The sequence below is a fragment of the Danio rerio genome, chromosome 19 (genome assembly GCF_049306965.1).
Source record: "Danio rerio strain Tuebingen ecotype United States chromosome 19, GRCz12tu, whole genome shotgun sequence".
Lineage (NCBI taxonomy): Eukaryota > Metazoa > Chordata > Actinopteri > Cypriniformes > Danionidae > Danio > Danio rerio.
Genome location: NC_133194.1, coordinates 33,529,096 through 33,547,388, shown reverse-complemented (window position 1 = coordinate 33,547,388; position 18,293 = coordinate 33,529,096). Strand labels below are relative to the sequence as shown.

General features: G+C 36.1%; 2 protein-coding genes across 3 annotated transcripts in view; both read right to left on the bottom strand.

Moving 5' to 3' along the window:
- The window catches only part of meox2b (mesenchyme homeobox 2b), a 99,610-nt gene extending 94,248 nt beyond the window's left edge, over positions 1 to 5,362 (bottom strand). The window contains exon 1 of one of the 2 annotated variants that reach the window (XM_073930970.1): positions 4,986 to 5,362. The gene's annotated coding sequence lies outside the window, so the exon portion shown is untranslated. The remainder of the gene's footprint in view (positions 1 to 4,985) is intronic. The other variant, XM_073930971.1, reaches the window with a different exon arrangement.
- Positions 5,363 to 15,978: 10,616 nt separating this feature from the next.
- sostdc1b (sclerostin domain containing 1b) lies at positions 15,979 to 17,206 on the bottom strand. The gene is made up of 2 exons (NM_001082845.1): positions 17,011 to 17,206; positions 15,979 to 16,397 (listed from the first exon to the last, which is right to left on the bottom strand). Exons 1-2 carry the CDS (start codon positions 17,204 to 17,206, stop codon positions 15,979 to 15,981), a joined length of 615 nt encoding a protein of 204 aa, NP_001076314.1.
- Positions 17,207 to 18,293: the final 1,087 nt, after the last annotated feature.

The window sequence follows — 18,293 nt, the reverse complement described above, 5'->3', positions numbered from 1 at the left end:
AAAATCATCTGTTGTGTGTTGTCTTAGACCCGACTCATAGCTAAGAATTAGGTTTATTAAGTCAAAACTTCCTGACGTTTTGATGACTTCCAAAACTCACTGCGTGCCGACAACTGTACATAAAAGGCTGTTACCTCTGCCATAAAATGCACCCCTTCTGAAATGTGAATCTATTAACTTAAATTTACATTTTTTTAATACCAGCATTATGAGAGTGAACCAGTGGGAGTAAACCTTTCCCTTGCAGAAGGTTACAGAATTCTTTTTTTTTTTTACATTTATTGTAAACCTAGTGCGTTTTAAAATGCGTTTCACTTGTTGTTTTTGCTTTATCCATCAAGATATTCACAGTACGTTTTAATCAATTATGGCCTACATTGTTTTTTATGTAGACTGAGAATCTCAATAAAAGTTTGAAAGGGGTGCATCTTACTGCAGGGATGCGTTTCTCGGCACAACACCTGTAGCACAAGGCATAAGCAGCACCTATAAGCAGCACATATTTTTTTTTCCAAATGCATGTTCACAACCGGTATTTATATCAGGAGAGGGAACGCAAGCAGGAGCGTTGAGAGAGGCGTGCGGGTATGTTTTCTGCATGCATGCGTCAGTTTGTTTTTGATTACATTGTTTTCACCAGTGTTGGTTCGGTAGCACATAGAGAATAACATCTTTATATAATGATAAAAGTCTTTAAAACCGTCTTCATTATAATGGAATAAATATTTAACTGAGATGATTTTACTGCGTGAGAAAAGTGATGTGTGGCGTGAGAGCGTGAGAATACGGTCAATTGCGTGACTCTCACGCCGAATGCGTGACAGTTGTCAACTCTGTATCAAAGTGACTCAGCTCATTATTCCAAACCTATTCTCCTGCATCCGACACATTATTTACAAGATGTGATTGTTTGATACCTAAACTGTAATAGAGTTTGCGGCCTTGATAAAGAGATAACCAAGAACATTCTCATCACATGTGCCTGCTGAGTCAGCTGTCTAGCAAGTAACTATGCTACAGTTTCAGAGTTCTAAACAAAAGAATACCTTAGGCTGGGCAGACTCTGTGTGATTTGGATGCAGTTTCAACAAGAAGCTCATAATTCACATGCACACACTATATGGTCCACTTGACTGTATGAAATCAACATGCCCTTCTTTTTTCCTATTTAATGACAGTTGGCAAATCAGCATATGGTGCCCCTATACACCACACAAACACAACATGACAAATGACGCACCACAAAGCTGATATATGTCCCGATTTAAAGAGGAGTGCCTCGAGTCTTCCAGCCGCAAAGTATATTTCAGCCACAATTTGGTTCTACTTAAAACTTTAACGATTCCAATAATCCAAGGCTAAAATCTGTGATCTTTGATCGTTAGTTTGGCATGTTCACCGACAGCTGATTAATGGCTATTGTGTGATAAAAAAAATCCCTCCTACAAAGTTCTGCAAGGCTCAGATCATTTGAGACACTTTTCTTCATGTGACTTCAACTACAATGATCACCAATTCAAGAACCAATAGGACAACCAAACCTGATGACACATCAGAGTAACAACATCAAAGCACTGCAAGGAATGTCAAAACAGTTGTGTTAACAATGCATGTTATGACTAAAAGTAACGCTACAGATTGTTTATGTTCAAAGACATGTGCTATAGGTGAATTGAGTAATAAAAATTGGCCTTAGTGTATGAGTGCATATGTGAATGCAAGAGTGTATGGGTGTTTCCAGTACTGGGTTGCGACTGGAAGGGCATCTCCTGCATAAAACATATGCCGGAATAGTTGGCGATTTATTCCTGTGGTGACCCCTGATAAATAAGGGACTAAGCTAAAGGAAAATGAATGAACTAATTGTTTATGCTTGCTTTCATGTATTGTTTCAGAATGTCTTGGATGAAGAATCTCGGAATAAATCTTCTTGCATGTCTGTGTTTGGCGCATCTTATTTTGCATGCAGTCAAGTATATAAATAAATTGTCACAAAGATTAAAAACAATATAATAATCAATAAAATAGACCTCACATATTACTCAATGAATACATTAAACCAGTTTTAACAAAGTAAGCCATCAGACATTTGCCCAGTGCTTGAACAGAAATGTCTTCTGATTTGATATAAACTCAGTGAAACAGAAAATTAAGAGAAAAAGAAAAAAAGAGAATGAGACAGAAGAAAGATGAAAAGAGTCCTGGAAGCTTTCTGCCTGCAGATGTTGGCCTAGTCCAGCCCACCCACGTTGGACCCAGTGATCTTGATGGCGATGAATGATGATGTCACAAGAGCTCAGGCCAGAAGACAAGAGGAAAAAGCTTATCATCACTGATGCAACAAAGCGTAAAGCGAGAAACACACACACACACACTATTAGTGTACATACATACACAACTGCACGTGCACGCCTTTTAACCAGTTTTGCTTTATGTTTGCACAAAAACAGCAGAATTGTGCAAATACAGCATAACATAATTTAATAAAACTTAAATGCTTTAAGTCAAATACTTAGTGTGCATGAATATGTTCGAAAATACACTAACTGGCCACTTCATTAGGTACACCTACAAGTACCGGTTGGGCCCACTTTTGGCTTCAGAACTGCCTTAATCCTTTATCGCATAGATTCAACAAGGTACTGGAAACATTTCTCAGAGATTTTGGTCCATATTGACATGATCACATCACACAGTTGCTGCAGATTTGTTGGCTGCACATCCATGATGCAAATTTCCTGTTCCACCACATCCTAAATGTGCTCTATTGGATTGAGATCTGGTAAATGTGGAGGCCGATTTGAGTATAGTGAACTCATTGTCATGTTTAAGAAACCAGTCTGGGGTGCTTTATTACTTGCTGGATCCTGTTTCCTGCTGGAAGTAGCCATCAGAAGATGGGTACCGTGGTCATAAAGGGATGGACATAGTCAGCAACAATATTCAGGTAGGCTGTGGCATTGACATGATGCTTAATTGATAATAATGGGCCCAAAGTGTGCCAAGAAAAAATCCCTCACACCATTACACTACCACCCCCAGCCTGAACCATTGATACAAGGCAGGATGGATCCATGCTTTCATGATGCTGACACCAAATTCTAATCCTACCATCTGAATGTCGCAGCAGAAATCGAGACTCATTAGACCAGGCAACGTTTTTCCAGTTTTTTATTGTCCAGATTTGTAAAGCCTGTGTGAATTGTATCCTCATTTTCCTGTTCTTAACTGACAGGAGTAGCACCCGATGTGGTCTTCTGCTGCTGTAGCCTATCCGCCTCAAGGTTCGACAGTTGTGTGTTCAGAAATGCTCTTCTGCATACATTGGTTGTAATGAGTGGTTATTTGAGTTACTGTTGCCTTTCAATCGGCTCCAACCAGTCTGGCCCTTCTCCTTTAACATTAACAAGGCTTTTCCGCCCACAGAGCTGCCGCTCACAGAATTATTAATTTTTTTACCAATCTCTGTAAACCCTAGAAATGGTTGTGCGTGAAAATCCCAGTAGATCATCAGTTTCTGAAATACTCAGACCATCCCGTCACGCACCAACAACCATGCCACATTCAAAGTCATTTAAACTCCCTTTCTTCCCTATTCTGATGCTCTGTTTGAACTGCAGCAGATTGTCTTGACCATGTTGCTGCCATTGGCAGATTAGAAACAATTGTACCTAATAAAGTGGCCGCTGAGTGTAATGTAATTAGAAAATGTTTCAGGTCGAGAACTTGACTGTTTAAGGGTAAAAGGAGACATGCTAATATTTGCTTGAATGCATTCTTACAAAATAACCTTTCCAAACTGTTTTCAATATTTACATGGGTGGTCAAGTTTTCCGAGTTTATTTATCCATTTTTCTGTCTTAACTAAAATGTTTGCTTTATGTTGTTTATAACAACTGGATATGCTGCTTTGGCCTTTCATCTGAACTCTGTGTTTTCAAAATATGGCCACATTTGATTTTTACTTTCTGATGGAAATTAAAACTAAATTATTTCAGAAGCAAAAATATGCAAATATAATATTTTTTCTTACAGGTATATTTATGTATTTATTAAATAAATAAAAGTAACAATAAATAATCTGATCTATGATGCTGAGTTATTATGTCCAATAAATTTTGCAACCACAGCAAAGTCTGATATTCATATGTTAACAGCTGAGTGACTTATAAATCCTGCCCTGGTGCCTTGCTCGGATCTTCACAAATGTTCCAATGACGGCGTTTTCACTGCCAGTTGACAGAAATACACGGCACAACCTCAAAATAGTCTTGAAGGAAAGCAATATATTAATGTGTCATATTCCTTTCCCTCAAAATTACTGCCAATTGCCACACAACACTGAATTCTGTATCCCTCAAAACTACTGCCAGCTGCCATACCAAACTCCAAATCATATTTCTCAAATGAAGTGACAGAACCAACACGTCTTTTAATGATGGAAAAATACACCGTTGTGCCAGAAGACCCTAAATCTAGACATTGAAGGTACTGATCACCAAGTCTGCATTAATAACAAGGATTAGGTTTGCACACAGTCTCTGCTGTCATGTAGATGATGAATGAAAAAGAAAAATCAGTAGGGCAGACAGTGCAGTGATTATAGTGCCAGGTAGGCCTAAGTCTTATAAGGCTCAAGACAATAGAAACATTCTCTGCCAGGTACAGAAATTATAAAGGATTTCTTTTTGTGCATGTGTCAACAAAGACAAAGAAGAAACAGGCCTACATCTGGAGTGACTACAACATCAGACATTAGCTGCTTTTTCACAGAATTATTAGTAGTCATTCTACTCAAAGCAAAGATTTGATTATTTACGTTCATTTACATTTACAACTTTCACTCATTTCAAGTCTCAGATGCTTTAACCTTTTGATTAATAGGTAAACTGGTGTTCCATGGGTCTTCAACCCAAAACAATGTCTAATGACATTAAATTACAACCAACTAAATGAAAATAAAACCAGGAAGGAACTGTTCTTACCTGTATGAACTTTACAGCCATTAGTCAGACTTATGTAGAGTAAAAAAAACAACAACTGTATAGCACGAATTCGGACACTATACAAAGTTTAAAATAATCTCAGGTGATTGTTCAATCCAATCGTTTACTAATGAGACACAAGATGGCGGCAAAAACAAACGCGAATCGCCATACATTTGTGCAGCTTGTGCACGAGTTGATGCGTCGGCCATCTTTGAAGGGACATCATCAGTAATCTATCAAGTAAAAACGGGAAATGGGATAAAGTTTCAGATATGAGAATTTTAAGTTTTTTTTAATTGAAGCATTGTTTTATAGTAAGTGTATGCATATAAGTCTCAAGTTTTTCTTCTTTGCTTCACATCCCAAAAAGAGACAAAGTAATAGCCTATTTGGTGAGAATAATGTTGCAATTGAAAGATTCAATTCAAGTATTCCATATGGTATCATGCAATAAGGCTGATTAAACCGATTTGACAAATTAATTAAAAGAGTTATTTACAGTAGCCTAATTGTTATTAATCTGCAATCAGTTTGTAATTCATTTTGAATGTTTTATTGATTTACAGTCCTATAAATGAAAAAAAAATTAACAAAAATAAACTTTTGGGCTGTTGTAAAAAGAGGCTTCTGTTTTGCAGCTTTCAAAAATCCTAAATAATTACCAAACTCAGCCATAAAATTAATTGTTTACTTAAAGTGTTACAGAGCTCAGACATTAGCACTCAGCAGGTTTGTGCCTATCCTCTAAGTGCAATCAGCTTAGACATGCCTGTGATAATATAAACAGATCAATCCCAATAACATCATGAAAGGAGCAGAAAAACACAGTGGAATGTGGCATCGTCGCTTGCCAAATTAAATAAAATCACTGTACACCAAACTAAATCTTAAGTTCATGTTGTTCTTTCTTTAAAAAGGTTACCTGTTTTGGCCATCCTAGCTATTCATTACAATTTGCCAAACTGTGTGCAGATTTTCTTAGCCCAGTCCAGTTTCCAGTTCATTGTTTACTCAGATTTCGCATCTCGGTGCTTAACATTCCAACTGTCATTTTTACTTTGTTCTGATTCTACTACTTCGAAGCCCAAACTCTAACAACAGTAACAGTTTCATAATTAGATGTATTAACATAGGAACAGGGGGCCCCAGAAACACTGAGGGTCTTTGTTTTACATGAGATGGGTTGTAGCTGGGGGATGAAACCATCTCTCAAGAGCATCTTGGTTTAATGAGAAACAGGTGTGATTGCATAGAGACACATTCCCTGCTTCCGAATAGGCCCACTTCTATACTATTGAGTGGTACAGTATGACTGAATTTGTGCTGTTTATAAAACAGTAGACAAAATGAACTTGATAATATTTCAGATCAGATTTTGAAATGAGCAGCCAATAAACCAATTCTTACCATCCCATGAGCCCACAGGAACTGTAAATGGCAGTGAAGCAACTGACACCATAGGTCACATGACTCTGGCTGCTAGCTGCGTCAACGTCATCTTGTAATTACTGTAATTTCAAAATACCAACACATGATGTTGTTCTCAGACCTATTCACCTATTTGGACTTGGAATTCTGTCTTTTTTGCAACCACTATCATTATCAATGCCTAAACAGAGCCAAGGGTTTCTGGTGAACTTTCCATTACAAAATTGTCACGTTTAAGATCTGATTTCTTTAAAAATCTGTGATCTTCACTGCCGGTTAGATATACGATATGAAGTGGGTCTCAGAGTGGACAAGAAGCACTGCATTAAATTCTATTTCCCCCCGCCATGTTTTTACAATATGACAGTTTATTTTATCCCAGTATTTTCATGGGATTTCACAACAAAATGAATGCTTAAGTCTTTTTAACTGAATGTATTGCAATGACATTATAACATCGATGCTGTAAAAACAACCTTAAGAAATTTTAAAAAAGTCACATTAAGCTTTCACCAGAAGTTTATGATTGGCTTTAAAACTAGAGCCCATTACATCTATGCGGTGGTACAGTGTTGTGTGATACAAGCCCCACCAATCAAACAATTTGCTGTTTACAAGCTCTTATCAGTTGTATGAAGATACCCACTTACAAACATACTATACTAACTTTTCTAAATGTGTTAACCATACTGTAGTAAAGTTTTTGAATTAATCTGTTGTATTAATTTTTAGTTGCTAGGATAACACAACAACTAGAATGATTTAAACAAATTACCCAAAACTGTAGTTATCTACAAGTATAGGGTATATTAATTTACAATAAACTAAAGTATACTGCAGTACTTATTACAGTTTAGAATTTCACTATAGTTAGTACTACAGTGGATGGCAGAGTGGCTCAGTGGTCACCTCACAGCAAGAAGATTACTGGTTCGCGTCCTGGCTGGATCAGTTGGCATTTTCTCCCTGTTTGCATGTTCTCCCTGTTTTCACATGGGTTTCCTCTGTGTGGCCCACAGTCAAAAGACATGCGTAAGTGAATTGGATGATCTAAATTGGCTGTAGTGTATCAGTGTGTGTGAATGAGTGTATGGGTGTTTCCCAGTACTGGGTTACAGCTGGAAGGGCATTCGCTGCATAAAACATATGCTGGAATTGTTGGTGGTTCATTCCGCTGTGGCGACCCATAATAAATAAGGGACTAAGCCGAAGGAATATTAATGAATGATTAATATTACAGTATGCAGTAACTTTCATTAACAAAGAGTTGGAAATACTATAATATATACAGTATAATACACATACACTATGGTTCTAAAACACTTTAGTATTTATTATGCTTTACTATAGTTATGTGAGGTTATGATGAAGACATTTCACCAGAGGTGAAGTTCCAAATGCGTTTAATTCCATTATTAGGAGTGGTCTGGCAGACAGAGGTAGCAAACAACAATAAAAAGGTCAATCCAAAATGGGTAAATCCAATGCAGCAAACAATCATAAACAACAACAAAAAAAAAAAAACTGTGCAGGAATCAAAACATGGAAACAAAAAACATGAGCAAAGACTATGATGTCAAATCAATTTAAGAGTGGTGCGATTGAGCAGTGGGTAGTGCTGTCGCCTCACAGCATGACGTCATATTGATGTTGTACCCCAATGTTTTTTATTTGAAAATGAAAATCAGGTTGATGTCAAAAACTCAATGTCAGGCCGATATCAGTGTCCAATGTCCAACTTAAAATCAACCAAATATCAACATGTTACACCTTGACGTTGTGTGGACATTACCACTATGGCATCTATTAGATGTTGGATTTTGGTCACTTTCCAACACAACCTAAAATCAACCAAATATCAACATAATTAATAGACATTAAAATAACGTTGTCCTTAAACGCTGCCGCTGGCTAGACAGAATTTTGGTCACCTGGCGTCACGACCTAAATCTAACCTAATATTAACATGATATGATGATGTGTGCCTGCAGGGATGTTCTCTCCATGTTCATGTGGGTTTCCCCCAGGTGCTTCAGTTTCCCCCACAAGTGCAAAGACATGCACTACAGTTGAATTGGGTAAACAAAATTGTTCCTATGTGTGTGAAAGAGAGTGTATGGGTGTTTCCAAGTGATGGGTTGCACCTTGGAATGGCATCCGCTAGGTAAAACATATGCTGGATAAGTGACGGTTCATTCTGCTCTGGCGACCCCTGATTAATAAAGGGACTAAGCCGAAAAGAAAATGAATGAATAAATTGCCCCAATGAAGGTGTGTGAGTGTGGTGTTTATGTTGAATTAAGTGTCAATAATTTACAGCTGCGTGTGTATGTTTTAGATTCGTAAACATTCACAGCTGTGAAGTACAACGCATGCTGGGAGGTGTAGTCCAGGTGAATGGCTGGTGGAGTGTAGTGCCCTTTATTGAGTCAGGTGAACACTCTAATAATTGTGACAAATATATATTGTGTAAGTATGAATACTGAATCTCTTAAAAATGTTAATTAAGGTGAAAGAAGATACACTTTGTTGGGAATAATATCATGTGTCATTATGCTATTTCCACATAACAGCACATGACTACAATTTTTCAGTTTTTATTTTGAACCCAATTAAATGTTTGCAATGTTCATGTCAAATTAATTAGATCTCAGACAAGCTAAAATTAAAATCAGTTCAGGCATTTTTAATTGAACTGAACTTTATTATATTTTTATTGAAGCCAACTTGTCAGACCTCCACATAAAACACTTAGCAGATGGTGACAGAAGTCTGATGTTATGAGTGGAAACAAGAAAGTGTTACGTAGGTATCCATAGTAAACAGAAAAAAATTCTGTCAATGCCCTTGAGACATGTCAGAAATGTTTGTTTTGCTTTGTGCTTTATAAGACATCATAAGAAATCAGCAAAGACCTGTCAATGCAAAAGATAGCCGGGGGTTAAGCTGTAGCTTTGCTGTGTTATTTTAAATGAAGCAAATGAGTTTGCCTTATTCAGTCCAGATAAACAATAGATTTTCTCAAATTCATACACAATACCACTGACACTTTTCTTACCAGGTTTGGATTAGTATTGCAGGTGAAGTTTCCTCTCTTAATTCCTGTCTGGCCTTCTTCCTGGTTATAGTTTATCATGATTAATCATGCATCATTACTGTGAGAATTGTTACCACATGCATTGAGCCTCCAACACACATTGAAAGGAAAAGTCAAATATACCCTCATAAGCCATTTCACAGGTGTGCTCTGCTGAGTAATATCATGAAAACGTAAACCTAAATTCAAAACCATATTTTAAATTTAGATAAATAGGGAGAATGTGACATTGTGACTTATCTAAATGTTTTTGTCTATTTGTTGTAATAACTAAATGTATAATAAGAACAATACATGGTTTATTTATTAATATATTATATAAAAAAAAAAACTATAAATTTACAGTTTTACGCAATCTCACGGCAAATTCTAACCTTTTGATTTAGTGGCTAATTCGCAATCATTTGTACATTTTAGATATGCTCATCACCGAAAAAGCAGTAGGTTTAGGTGTGGGTTTGAGAGCACACTTCCTTTTAACTGAAATCAAATGAAATCATATGAATTAGTGCTTTTTTCTCACAATATGTAAAACAGTTATGTTTCCTCGCGAGACCAGGCTCGTTTTAACACAACATATACTTTTACTACAGGTCACTTAGTCAAATCCATGTTTAAAATCCCATAATTCACATTTGTATGAACAAATAATGTGATTTAAGGCTTGTTCATACTAAGAACACTTTTACGCCATCTAAAGTTTTAAATATTGGTCTAATTTTTCAAAAGTGCACATCACAGACAAAATAATGATCAACACAACTCTAACCCTGCCTCATCATGCACAATAATTTTTTAAATATTAGTAAGTTTATGACAATTTCTTCTAGAAACATTATTAGGATTTAATTGTTGATAAACATGTATACCTGTTAACAAACCATTGCAGCATTAACACTAAGCGTTTTTCACTCACTACTAAATCTTATATGCTTATATAAGCTAGTTTAAATTTATCTATAAAGTTCCAACCATATGTTCTGTTTAAACAACTTCCTTCTCAAGTTGACGCAACATAAAATTTTAAGGCAGCACTGACTTTAACTCTTTTTATTCTATTTGCCTTTCCTTACGTTTTTACAATAAAGCTGTGTTATTATAAGTTGTTCATGGTAATGGTCCAAACCGTAGGGTGAGGTAGAGTTATGGTACAGCAGGCTACAGTATTTAGGCTCATTGTGTCGTGTTGACAGAGTGAGTTATACATCACTTGCTTTGGGAAATTAACTGAGGTTAAGAGCAGCCTAAGGCTGTATGCTATATGATTATAAATGTATGGCTTAAACAATGACAGTTTGTAAAGAACGCACAATTGTTGTCAAATGATGCACAGCAACTTTAAACTATAGGGACTGATGAAACCATGTGAGGAGAAACAAATGCAATGGTGTGAAAACTGCCAGTGTGGAGGAAAGAGGTAAAGTAAACTATTATGAGAACAAATGAAACTTGTTCTTATCTGTCTGAAATAAAGGTACTGAGCCGAAAAGAAAAATTAATGAATGAATGAAAATAAATTGTTATATTTATTGAAAAATACATCTAAAAATATAGGGGTGGCAAGGGTATGTGGGTGCTATTCAAACTAGAACCACCACTAAATGCACATTCAGAGTGTGAAGGTTTAATCAACAGCGTTATAGTACAGTTTTGCTTAAAATATTGTAATGCACACAAAATAGGTGATATATTAGAGTTCAAAAGAGGACAAATTGTTGGTGTGTGTCTCGCTGGCGTATCTAGAGAGGAGAGTTAGGGTGTGGAGAAGCACCCAAAGAAGCATACCCCCAAGACTGTTGCATGTCCAGAGTGAAGCATGGGGCTGGATCAGTAATGGTTTGGGATGCAATATCATGACATTCCCTAGGCCCTAGACTTGTGCTAGATTGGTGCTTCACTGCCAAGGACTACGAAATCAATCTGGAGAGCCATGTGCACCAAATAGCTCAAACAATAGGGGTTGTGTTAGGTTGTAGGTTGCTAGGTGACCATCAACCATTTTCTCAAAGGATGACAAGCTGACAAAACATTGCTGTCACTGTGATACAAGTTTTATTTATGGAAAAAATACAACACTGTACTGTACTGAAATGTATATATTTCATACAAGCTGAAGCTAATTGGTCAATTCTTGTCATGTGAATTGCGTCACGTTGCTTGTGCTTAAGCCATGCACCTTTAATGTAAACAACAAACTTGCGCAAACTCTAGACAAGACGCGATATGCCACTAAAAAGCCACCGTCAGTTGCAATCTCCGTCAGTTGATCTTCTTGCACAGACACGGTGGATCCACCTGATTTGTTGACAAATGGGTTGTGGATCCATTCCTGGCAGTTCGCGGGTCCTTCACTGGGCCTTTTTCCGGAGGCAGAGGACCACTGCCCTACACCATACTGATGAATTATTGTGGTCTAAAACCAGGTGTTTCATTTTCATTGTCCAACCCCTGTAGATGTCAAATAATATGTTGCTAAAACTGGTAATTGTGAGGTGATGAAAAGCTACTGAAGAATACACAAACAAATAAACAGAAAATGACTCACACATGATCCATGCCATGAAAAACTAAAGCTAAAAAAGCTGTAAATGAAACATTTTCATGATTTCCATTGCTATGTCACAACATTTGATTTAGTGGTTAATCCATATTATTTTGGACATTCTCATTAAAACATTTTCTCATTCCCCAGTGAGGGGTAGAGATGGGTTTGGGGCCACATCTCTTTTTAAAAAGCAAATTTTTTCATATGAATGAAATTGAATGAATTTGCACAAATTATTCACTTTTCTGACAAAAGGTAAAGTAGTTGCATATGAGATTGGGCAGGCTTTTCCAAAAATAACTGAGAGCTCCCTCATCCTCCATATACAGCAATCATTCCCAGAAATTCAAAGTCCAGTAAAGGAACCAAAAACATTTTAAAAACTTTTCATGTGAGTTAAGGGGCTAAGCATGAAGCTCCAAGAATACTTTTTTTGTACCAAAAGAAAAATTGAAAAATGACTTTGTTGCCCTATTTTCAACATCTGATGGGGTGCACGTTTACTATGGGCTATATACAATGATTGTGTGTTGCATTGCTGACTCTAATGGCAATACACATACTGCCCTTAATAACTCATACCATGGCCTGTTACTTACTTTTGTGGAGCTTTTTATGATTAAAGTTAAACTGTTTCTTTTTTTAAGTTTTGAAAATATTGTTTTTTTCTGGACTTTGAACATTTCTGGATCGTTTCTGTGTGGATGGTCAGAGAGCTCATTTCATTTAAAATATCTTAATTTGTATTTTTAAGATGAAAAAAATATCTCTGGGGATTGGAACGACATGAGGATGAGTAATTTATAACAGAATTAATTTTTTTGGTGAACTAACTCTTTAATGACAACATAAAATTAATTTAGTGGACTATCACTTTAAGATAAAAGCCCCCAAATAACTTTAATTTGGTTTTCATAAGGATTAAATGTGTTCTCAGTTCAGAATTTTTGAGTAAACAAAACATAACCAAGGAAAACCCTTCATTTGAATACCGCAGTATGTGGGAGTACTCTTGAGTTTTGTAGATCACAGCAACTCTCTCTTTAAGGAATGTATTTGGTAATTGAGCTTATAAATACCAGCAGGTGGTCCTTGCATCTCAAACTCTCTGGAGGCAAATCTGCTGTCAGGGATAATTATAGATGGAGAATCGGTGCTCTGCTGTGACAAAAGCACATTTCTGACTGCACCTGTCAACACACCAAAGACATCAGACATCCTTTAAAGACGTCTTCCTGTTAGACTCGTGATTTTACCTGCCTCGGTTTCCCAGTCTCAGACGGCACACCCATAAACCACACACAATCCGTTTGCTGACCTTGTAATGCATCTAAAACTGGAAAGCATTCATTCTAGATTTGGCAGTTTTGCTTGATTAGACAAGAATATCTTTATTATAGATTCCACATCGTTCCTTCGTTGACTTGAAGAGCAAGCAGCCTGTGCAGTGTCACCTTCCTCTGGATTCATAACATGAGGAATCTGATTCATAACTTGGAAATATGACCTCAGGCACGGCAACGTGATTTTCAGAATGGCAGAGTGAAAGGATATGGGATACACTGAAGCAGCTTTAACATGTCGCCGCCAAAAAAGTAGCTGAAGCGCCTGCAGGTGAGGGCAGCCCTTCACAACAATGCAGCGTAGAGTTACGAACGCAGTGAGAAAGAACTCGCTCCTTGAACTAATTCCCCATTTCTTACATAGTTACTGCCTCCATGTGTAATTCTACTACCTTGCCTTTAGCGACAGTTTCCGTGAACAAAATGATACACAACAGCATTATGTAAACTAATTAATTTATTGTATACATGTGCATTCAGCTGCGTAAATATCATCTTGAAATTATATAAAAATAGATGGATGTAACTCTATTCAAAATCTACTACATGCACTGTAAAAAATGTTGGGTTCCACAAAATCAAATTGTGCTGGGACAACATGAAGGTACCAAGTTAACTTGTTAGTTTTTACAAATTTAAGTGGATTGAACATAAAACCATTAAGTTGTGGCAAAAAAAGTCGCTTTGGTACATTTCTCAGAACAGAATCAAAATTTGCACAACAGTAAGAGCATTTCAACAACATGTACAAATAACAAAACACCATGGATTACCTGCAAAAGCCAGTCTCTTCCTCAAAATCCTTAGTTTATCTCTCAAAACTGAATTTCTGTGTCAATGAACATGTCAGTGCCATCAAAATGACAAGTCCTTGTGTCATGTGTATGGATAAGACAGTCAAATGACTTTGTCATGTTGTCAATACAACTGTGTTCTCTGGAGGGGTGTTCTGACGTAAACTATGGCTATGGTTTTGATTACAAATATTGTGGAAGTTTGATTACAAGAGACTGGACAAGATTCACATTCATGCTTTTACTGTTTGTACTGTCATTTGTTGACAGACCATGTCATTGTGAGTCAGAAAAGGGAAAAAACAGCACAGCATAGCACAAACAAAAAGAAAATTATAGACATGTGAACATAGGACACACTCCTGTACATGTAGTGCTGTATATCTTACACAATGCTCAGCATATATAAGTACAATCCTCACAAATCTATCTTTTAAATTTATATTTTTAATAGGAAGCTATACAATATTAAATTTGTGCATATACAATAGATTACTCATACTGAAGCCAAATCTGAGCTAATCTAACAAAATAACCTATGATAACGGTCCAAAAACTAGTACAACCAAGTTTATATGTTATAGAAAAATATTACAGTAAATACAAATTTAATTAAGAGGAAAAATTAAGATAAGCAAAATAATTGTTGTGTTAAAATTTTGTAGGTTGTACTTCTTTTTGCAATATTTTCCTTGAATTTAGTTGTATTATCTTTCTATTTCTAAATATTTTTGGTGACTAAAATATTATTTTAACAAAAAAATCTGTTTGATAAATCTGTTTTGTTTAAATGCACAAAAATACATTGCCTATTTACTGAGAAATTGATAAAAATATTCATTTTCAAAATGCTTAACAGTGTACATATTCACTTGATGGTTCATCGGATGCACCTTCATTACAACAAAGATTCAACTGGAACAATTTACCAGTTCAGGACAGATTTAAAAAAATGTCCATTGGAAATGTATAGAAAAATGCATAATGACAAAATATTATGACAACTTATTCAAGCATTTTGCATGTAAAGATTTATGCCATTAACTAATGCCTATGTTGTGGGGCGGTGAGATTCAGACATAAACAATTGTAAAACATTTTGTTCAACAGGACATACTCTGGAAAAAAGTATTCAGAGATAATTCTTGGATTTACTCTTTTTTTAAGTTAAGTGGTTGTAAACTATTTATTTGGGTTGAATTTAAACAGATTAAGTTGATCATGACTAAATGAAATTTGTTTAAATTCAACACATAAATTGTTTGCAACAAGTTTGCAGACATTAATTTGTTCAGTGTAAGCAAGTGATAATGGAGGAAACAGTAGAAAATTGTATATAATCACTTGCATGGATGACTAAAGCATTTGCATCTTGTTCAAAGAAACAAGAAACTGTTTTTTGTTGTGTACAAGTGACACAATGATGTGTAGATTGAACAAGTAGTTTTGAGAATTTGAATTCTGATTTAAGAATTGTACCAAAGCGACTGAGAACTATTGATAGCTGGGTATAGATTTAGTAAAAGTTCAGTTTTTTTTTTTAAACTTTTGTCTGTCAAAGCATTATTTGTACAAAACATTACCCATATTACACTCAAAAAGTGCATAAACACACACACACACACATGCATATATTTATGCACAGTCGTAAAAGAATCCATACCTGAAAATATAAAACCAGTTGTACATATTATTGCAGTTCAAGTCAGTGTAACTGTAGTTCATAGTCAGGTTCCTTCCATGAGCAGGGTCATGATGGTCAATAAATGATATCGAAATGATATCAAATCTCTTTTTTTTTAGAAGTAAGCTTGGAGTTTTTATTTTTGCTTTTTTTCTTCTTGGGGCTCTGCAGTGGATGATCCTTTGAGTGACTCTGAGGTGCATGAGAGGACTCGTTGTTTTGGCGAGTGTATCTCTTGCATGTGCAGGAGGTGACAGCTGTGATTTTGTATGTGCGTGTGGTGCCGTCCTGGCACTGGAGTTTAATGCGCTGGGTACGTGTGCGGTCGGTGACACAGCGCCACTCCTGGGCATCCCGTCTGCTCCAGTAGTGACCTCCACCGATCCAGTTGGGCAGCAGGTGGGTGGGCAGACATTCACCAGCACACACCAACTCCTTGACTGGGTTCAGGCTGGTGCATTGGCCATCAGATATATACTTAGTGGACCTCAGCTCCCTGCAGCCGACCTGGTGCTGTTCTGGAAAATAGATGTTGCTTTTAAAACCAGGATGAAGAATTACAGTGGGATTTTAAATGATACATAATGTTAGACAGAAAACCAGATGAAGGGATGGACAGACAAATGGATGGATGGCAAATAAAAATAGACAGACAGACAGACAGACAGACAAACAGACAGACAGACAGACAGACAGACAGACAGACAGACAGATAGATAGATAGATAGATAGATAGATAGATAGATAGATAGATAGATAGATAGATAGATAGATAGATAGATAGATAGATAGATAGATAGATAGATAGATAGACAAGCAGGTGGATATGCAGAAAAACAGACAGACGAATATACGGACAGACAGACAGACGGATAGAGCCAGATGAATAGACAGACAAACAGAGACAGACAACTAGAAAGATGGATGGATGGATGGATGGATGGATGGATGGATGGATGGATAGATAGATAGATAGATAGATAGATAGATAGATAGATAGATAGATAGATAGATAGATAGATAGATAGATATCAACCTTTTCTATTTTAATCATTTGTATGCGTTAATATTAGAATAAACCTACAAAAGTACAGTTAACACAAGAGTGAAAACGTGGTGATAAACACGTACCGGTCTGGTGGCGACTCTCTGGTCTTCTTCCTCCGTTGCGAGCTCGGTTTAACGACGCGTTATTCGGAGTCTCTTGAGCCGATGCGAGCGCGTGCCCGTTAAACTCTTCAGTAGCATCATTTTTGAAAGCGTGACAGCTTTTCATCAGAAAACAGAGCAGAAACAGCAGTTGGTATTCGCATGTGTTTAGGGGCATTGCAAAGGAGGACGGTTTTTTGTGTCTCTTTGAAAATTCAGAGAATGATTGTACCTACCTGTTACTCGTGGATGTTTATATACCCGCCCATTCTGAGCAGCAGCAAAAAGAGAGGAATTATGAAGTGTGCTGGAAGTGGGCGTGTCCCGACATGCAGGCACCACGCCCACCTACTGGAATATTATTCTGCACTATGCACGTGGAAGATTATCTTCATACGAGATAACTGTTGTAAACATGATGGCACGGGGCCGTTTGATTAAATGTTTATAAAGAATTGTATAGATGTTTTAAATTATACAAGCGAATTAATTTATTTTATTGTGTATTAAGTGACATTTGTATAAAAAAAAATAGGTAAACCAAAGATGACAATATTAAAAAACAACTTTTTCCCTGTTTTGGGTTGCAGCTGGAAGCTGCATCCGCTACATAAAACATATGCTGGATAAGTAACCACTGATTAATAAAGGGACTAAACCGAAAAGAAAATGAATTAATGAATGGATAAAGAACAACATTTGTTGCCACACTAAGTGATAAACACTGGAAAGCACATTAGATACAGCAAAAATTCACTTTTAATATTTTTTTGCCAATTACTTTTCAACCTGACTTAATTATTATTATAAACATATATTATTGATTAAATAATATAATTGGGATATTATAAATAAAAACTTATTGATATAAATTAGTAGTATTATAACTAAAACTAATAACTTTCTCGGTCTTTTCTTAACAAAATTGGCCTTTTTATTATTATTATTATTACTTTTATTATTTTTGTAATTTATAAATTTTTTTTGGTATGTGTATATTTATTTTGTGACTATGTTGGGATGAGGTGGGTGTTCTTTGATTGGTATTTGGTTACTAATACAGTTTATATGTATCACATTTTTCTGAAACAATAAAAGTATTTTAAAAAAGTAACTTGATGATAAATATAAAAAAACAACTTACACATTTTAGGTCATCAAAGAGAGCATTAAAAAGCATTTGGAAGAACATTCAGACATTTAAACAATTCACTCAACAAAATAAAATATATTCACGATATAAAGATATTCTATGCACAGATCAT

Bases quoted from the DNA above. Each gene is read 5' to 3' on its own strand.
- sostdc1b (NM_001082845.1), bottom strand. From the start codon at position 17,206: ATGCCCCTAAACACATGCGAATACCAACTGCTGTTTCTGCTCTGTTTT. The intron at 16,398-17,010 runs GTACGTGTTTAT...TCTATTTTCCAG, and splicing joins AGAGAGTCGCCACCAGACCG to AACAGCACCAGGTCGGCTGC.